Source organism: Mycetomoellerius zeteki, unplaced genomic scaffold (assembly GCF_001594055.1).
Source record: "Mycetomoellerius zeteki isolate Tzet28-1 unplaced genomic scaffold, Tzet1.0 scaffold905, whole genome shotgun sequence".
Lineage (NCBI taxonomy): Eukaryota > Metazoa > Arthropoda > Insecta > Hymenoptera > Formicidae > Mycetomoellerius > Mycetomoellerius zeteki.
In genome coordinates this window covers 28,120-35,214 of record NW_017257942.1, presented here as the reverse complement: position 1 = coordinate 35,214, position 7,095 = coordinate 28,120, and the positions used below count along the sequence as shown (strand labels likewise).

At 32.4% G+C, this 7,095-nt stretch overlaps 1 protein-coding gene across 1 annotated transcript in view; it reads left to right on the top strand.

The window, feature by feature from the left end:
- Positions 1–7,095, top strand: part of LOC108730380 (uncharacterized) — a 25,515-nt gene that overhangs the window by 5,898 nt on the left and 12,522 nt on the right. The window contains exon 3 of the mRNA XM_018460038.1: positions 3,372–3,524. Coding sequence (XP_018315540.1) covers positions 3,372–3,524 — 153 coding nt within the window. The remainder of the gene's footprint in view (positions 1–3,371; positions 3,525–7,095) is intronic.

Genomic DNA, 7,095 nt, shown 5'->3' with positions numbered 1-7,095 from the left:
AAGGTAAGTTTGTATACAATTAAAGTTACTATTACTCAATTAAAAAATCCCACCACCACCCCCATCGTCTTATAATAGTAATATCAAAATATCTAGATGACGGTCTTCTATATAAAATTTAACTTAATAGGATTTAACTTAGCATCAATTGTTGACATCAAATCTTTATACGATAAGATATACGTATACTTGAGTTTCACATTGTGTTATTATGTATTTAAACGTTAAAATCCACTTTGACCGAATATAGGGTTCTTTTTATTTAAAATTTGATTTATTCATATTGGTTTAATAGTCATTTCATATTGAATGAATAAACTTTGTATTGTAAAATTTATACAAAACTAGCACATTCCCTGCGCACGCTCCGCGCGCGCTGCTCCATTATACTCTCCTTTTTAGACTTTATGAAATATATTGTTACGAATTTATATTCTAAATGTTTGCATTAGAAAACTGACCTCATCGTTATGGCGGATTGAAAATTTGAAATTTCAAAGTGGTTGAGTCACTATGGCGAATGGAAATCTTTAGTTAATTACCATAAACAATTTTATAATCCTTTTTTTTCGAACGCTAATCTAATCTCGGTACATGTTGCTTCCTTTTTTTTGTTTTACATTTGTAGAAAACGCTTTTAATAAATATCATTTTGGTTATAATAAATATTATAAAAGTAATGATTTTGATTTACGAATTTATTATTAAATTACTATTTGATTAAATTACTATATTGAATTAAAAATTCAAAATGGCGAAACCAATATGGCGGACGGAAATGCTAAGTTTCTTGATTTCGGCGAAATGAAGTATTAGAAGGTTTTCGGGGTTGTTAATGCCGAATCCGAACTTAGAATTTGAAAATTCAAAATGGCTGAACCAATGGTAGAATTGCCGTTCGCCAAAATAGTTAAATATTTTAAATTTTAAAATTTTAGATTAAGAATAGAAAATGGAAAGATTGTTCGAAATTAGTGTCATTGAAGACTCTTTAACCGGTTAAGTGGTATTGTAGCATATATGCACAAAAAGAATCCGTGCCAAAAGTGGTATTGTAGCATATATGCACATCTTGAATAACTTCTATATTATTCAACGAATTTGCTTGAAATTTGGTATACTATTGTTTTTTGGGCTTCTGAACTCGATTTTGGCGTCAAATTTGTAAAATTTGATGGCGAACACAACATGGCGACTAATACGTTGAATGAAAATGGCGATTTTTGTATATATATTGCAATTACGTTTTACCCCCGCAGTTAGCTGGTGAACATGTCACGACCCCCAGGGCCAAATTTTGGTATATTTTAGTTCACAATTGACGCCTACCACTTTTGGCACGGAATGTTTTAAAAAGCCTACCACTTAACCGGTTAATAGAACATTTCATTAAAATCGAGGAATTTTAAAGATTTCCGACCGCCATATTGGTTCAGCCATTTTGAATCCAGAATAAAAATCGAATTTTAGAAAGCAGGATAAATCTTAACAAAAGGGAACCAAGCTCCGATAACTTTAACTTTAAGATATATTGTCTAGAATTTTTAAATTTAAAATTCGGATTCGATATCAACGAAAGCGAAAATCATCCAATACTACATTTCGCTGGAATATACCCCGAAAACCCTTTAATACTTCAATTCGCTACAATCGAAGAATTTTTAGCATTTCCGTCCACCATATTGGTTCAGCCATTTTGAATTTTCAAATTCTAAATTCGGATTCGGCATTAACAACCCCGAAAACCTTCTAATACTTCATTTCACTGAAATCGAGAAACTTAGCATTTCCGTCCGCCATATTGGTTCCGCCATTTTGAATTTTTAAATTTTAAATTCGTATTCGATATCACCGAAAGCGAAAACCCTCCAATACTATATTTCGCTGCAATCGAAGAATTTTTAGCATTCCCATCCGCCATATTGGTTCAGCCATTTTGAATTTTCAAATTTTAAGTTCGGTTTCGACATCAGCGACCCCGAAAACCTTTCAATACTACATTTCGCGGAAATCGGAAGACTTTTAGCATTTTCGTAAAACTTCAAACCGCCATATTGGATCAGCCATTTAGAATTTTCAAATTTTGAGACCGGATTCGAAATCGGCGACCCCCAAAACCTTTGGATACAACATTTCAACGGAAAGGAAGTACTCTGAGAGCCTCAACGAAAAGAGGCTTCAAGGCACGTAGCATTTCCGTTCGCCAAATTGGTTCAGCCATTTTGAATTTTCAAAATTTAAGATCGGTTTCGGCTTCAGCGACCCCGAAAACCTTTTAATACTACATTTCGCAAAAATCGGAAGACTTTTAGCATTTTCGGTAAAACTTCAATCCGCCATATTGATTCAACCATTTTGAATTTCCAAATTTTGAGACCGGATTCGAAATCGGCGACCCCCAAAACCTTTAGATACGACAAACTAATACTCAAACTAATACTCTAACAGCCTCAACGAAAAGAGGCTTCAGGGCACGTAACACGCCAATTTTAAGATAGGAAAACTCAATTACGAATTTTTTGTATTCATCGGATACACTATCTCGATCTTATAACTTATGCGTATAATTGTAAATCCACGATGTATAATTGAGGGGATTGGCGGAATAAAGGCTTAATTACAAAATCTTGATTTTGATAAAAATTAACATAACTTGTTACTTTTTTTATTATACCACAAAGGGGAGCAGTATTAAATGCATATTTATATAATGTCTTTGAAAAGTTATATGTTATAATATTTCTCTATTATGATCAATATTTAAAAATTATTTGCAATTTAAAAAATGTACTTATTCTCTTTTTCCGAACATTGATCATAATATTGTAAGAATCGACAGAAAGAAAAGACTATGAACTGCAGAAATATTTTTTATTTTCACATTTTTCTAGAAGAAATATAAAATAAATGTGAAATACATTTTATTTTTACTTGTACAAAATAAATTGAAAATAAGTTGAAGTTGAATAATGTTCAATTATCATCTGATTAGTTTTCTATAGTAAGATTTTTTAACATAAATATGCTGCAATGAAAACACATTATTGTCGTACCATTTGCGTACAATCTCTGGTAAAATTTCATTAATGATTTTGAATCATTTATACCCTTTTTCCATAGATTATATCATTTCACCACCACAGAACAATCCAAACATATTTAACTAATGTAAGCAACATTAATTCTTTGTTTATTTGCGCTAATCTTCAGAAAAAGGACCTAAGTAGATTTGTGCCTTTATTCCATCAATCCCCTTAATTCCATTATTATAATGTATAAAAATCATATGTATAATAATAGTTTTAATTTGAGATTACATACATAAATTTTTGGGCGATATTTACTGATATAAAAATTGATGTTTTTTACAGGCAGTGACAGCGCGTATCGCTAAAATTAAATTAAAAGTTGAACCCGTGCTGCATTTACTAGACGCCTGCAAATTGTTACGAACAGAAAGAGACAAAGAACGCAATCTAATATCGCAGAAGGAGCAAGAGGAAGAAACTATTTCTGATTTACAAGTATACCTATTACGACAAATTACAAATTTTTGTCAAAGGAACAGTGGCAGTTCAGGACAAAAAATTTGCCTGTGATGAAAACGTATGGAATTGGTCAATCTTTATGGATTTGCACGTACTAAACTCGAATATGAAATTTAAATTTCTCCAAGGAACTTTGTGAAAATACAATTTTTCTGCAAAGAAGAAAAATTGCATTTTCACAAAGTTTCTCAGATTTTGAAGAATTAAGCTTTATTTTGCAGTAAAATATTGTATTTTCCGAAGAACAAATAGTAATTGAACAAGAAACCTCTTTTTCTATTATAATGACCTCAAAAACTACAACTTTTTTGCAATGTAAACATCAATGCTACATGGCGTACAATAACATGAACAAAACAAAGATGAACTATACCTACACACAGAAAAATATCATTCTGTGTTGCTAAGAAAAATAATTACTCAATTTATTTTTCTTCTTTCAAGTAACCGTTAGTTTCAATAAAGAATATTTTCTTGCTAGTAATCTTAAAATGTACTCGTCACAATTTTTAGAAATACTCAATATCATATATTCAAAATAAGAATTTATTCTCTTTTGAAGTATATTATAAAATTTTATCGAAGAAAAGTCAAATTTGAATAACTTGAATATTTAATAATATATTGATGTAAGAAAATTTATTGGGTGAGAAAAATTTGATATATTTCTTTCAATTGTATACAACAGATTTAGGAAAAGCGAAATACAGTTTAGAAACAAGAAATTTTTTTCTTGTTTGAAGTAAATTCATATTTTCAATTTAAATAAATATTTATTTTGGGACCAAATTGTAAACATGACTTTTATATTGTTCCATAATGATGTTTCTTCATATAATATTTATCTATAATTATTATATAATATTTTGAATTAATAAATAGCGTATTATTTCGTTTCCATGTAATCTCCTCAAATATTAATAATATTAAACTAAATAATAAAAAAAAATTTTAAAAATAAAAAATAATGAAAAAATAATTAAAAAAATAATTAAAAAATTAATAATATTAAACTGTCAGCAGAGATATGAAATTAAGAATGGTTACAGAAGGAGGTGTACCGTTGGCAATGACTCGATCACAAGCGTGCGATTAACTCAGCGTAAATGTATTAGGCTTACCGTTCTAGGGATCGTAGGGTGCGATGCGTTTTTCAATAATTAATTGCAGTTAATTAGACAGAATATAAGTATGCAAAACAGTAAAAATATAAATTGAACTGGAAAAATAAGAAGTAATAATAACAAAAAGATTATTGTTTTCGTTAAGATGTAACCGTAATCTTTTTATTACAAGTAAATATGATATTTGATTTAAGCAAAAGAAGAATTCTTCTTAAGAAAAAAGGATATTTTTGTTAAAACATATGGTTCTCTTCCATCGACTCTATAATAAGTAAATCGAATTTTTGGTTCAATTTAATATTCTTGATTGAAATATTAAACTTTCTAGGATTCAGAATATATTTTGAATAAATTTAACGCTTGTGATGAACTTATGATAGATTTGCGGATATATGAACTTTTGAAATACTTGAAAGAAATCATTATTACTTGCGTACAGTATATATTTTTCTGCTTATACGTGCGTGGGCATGCGTACGTTTCTGCTTTTTCAACATCAGCATTAGCTTTACCCAAGATACACCGCGTAGTGATTATTAAGTTGAGTATCTCTTACAAGGAAAGGGACCCATCTGTTGCCTCCGATCTTAATGAGCTTTTAATATGTTATTCTCCAGACAAAAATAAGCTATATGTATTTTTTTATACGTACTCGCTTTTACTTTTAAGGAGTGAAACACCCCTTCGAATAAAATCGGCTTTTCTCTTTCGAAGCGAATATCATCGAACTTGGTAGAAGATAGAAAAAAAATGTTTGAAATGAAAGTGGCCAAAGTTTTAAGAGTACTTTATAATAAAACACGTGTTATGAATAACTATGGTATGAATTCGGGTGAAGCGGCTACTATTATTATTCCACCGCTGTCACTAATTATGTTACGTATGCTTATGTTAAGAATTACTAATAGTCACGAATTAGATATTTTCGCATATATGAATTACGTTTTTGCGTTCGCGAAATGTCGCCTATTTATCTTACGACCTGCGGCTTGGTGTAAAATTCTTGTGTCATATTGTATGTCGCGTCGCTGCCGAGCGCAGAGTGGGGAGAGAGAGAGAGCGAGAGAGAGAGAGACGGTCCGGCGCGGCGCGCGGGCAGGACATAGGATTGAAAGAGTGGCGGAGTATTTATTAGAGTAGGAGAGATACGATCAGAGTGGGAGCGAGTTACAGGTCGAGCGGCAAACCATGAGACTGCAAGCGCCGGCGTATCGCAGGAGTCCTTTATAACATTTGATAAATTATATTTGATATATAGTAGAATTTTGAATTAATAATGTTCTTTTGAAATAGTATTAAACATCGTTCTTTATCAATGTAAGACGAAGTAAATTATTGATTGAGGAATTTATGAATTATTTGTCAAATTGACTATTGGCGTTAGTACTTCAGCGAATAATTGTAATTGTAACAAAAGTCAAAATGATTAGTGTTCATTTAGCAAAAAAATTAATGATGGATCCGAACAATTCAAGCCGTTTTATCATTACATATCCTTCGAGACGGGATGGAGGAATGAATTGAATGAAAGTTGAATATGACGCCATATTAAGGTTTGAATTTTTATTTATTACTGAACTGACTGACACGCGGATTATACTGAGGTTAACGCGGCTGCCTTGTTTGGTCATTCTACAGAAAATGTTTTTGTTAAGTTACCGACGCGGTTGTTTGAATAATATTAGAAAAGAAGAGAATTGAAGACTGATTATGAATTATAGAAGAGACGGATGGTAGTGAAAGGAAGAATTGAGCAGCTCCTACGAGCGCAGTCAGCCCGAGGGGTATAGGAAAGGGGAAGCTTTGAAGAAATCAATACATGCGTACTTCTTTTTTGAAATTGCGATATTATTGAGATATTCCAGTGGTTCGGTCTGATGTGTCGATCAGCTTGAAGTGATCCAAAATGACGAATGTGCTCGATTTTCGCTCCGTTTATATAAGTACCAGTCGGTGGCGCTCGCAAGTCGGGAGGAAGGGAGAGTCTGAATTTCCCGGAATTGGTAATACGTATCAAATATGGAAAAAGATTTTTCATATGGAAATATTAGTCACACCGGATTGAAATTCGGCACGGTTGCCACGAATTCAATTTGGAACTGAGGAATCAAATCACTTTCACGTTAATTAATAGAATTTTAAAGTAATAAACAAATTAAATTTTGGGCCTCTCTCCGTGGTCCGCGTTGCTCCTTCTCCCGGCTCTCGATTGGTCGGCGCTCGCTAACGCGACAAATTCGCGTTTACTAGTAGTATAGTAATGGGGATTCTAACCCATGGGGCTAGAGGGGGGAGCGGGCGGTATTCGATGGCGCGGGGAGGGAAGGAAGGGGTTAGCGCGGTGAAGGCCGAGCATGGTGACGTGATCAGTGGTATCGCTATTTATGTAAACAGCGATACCATTGATACGCGCCGCCGCCGCC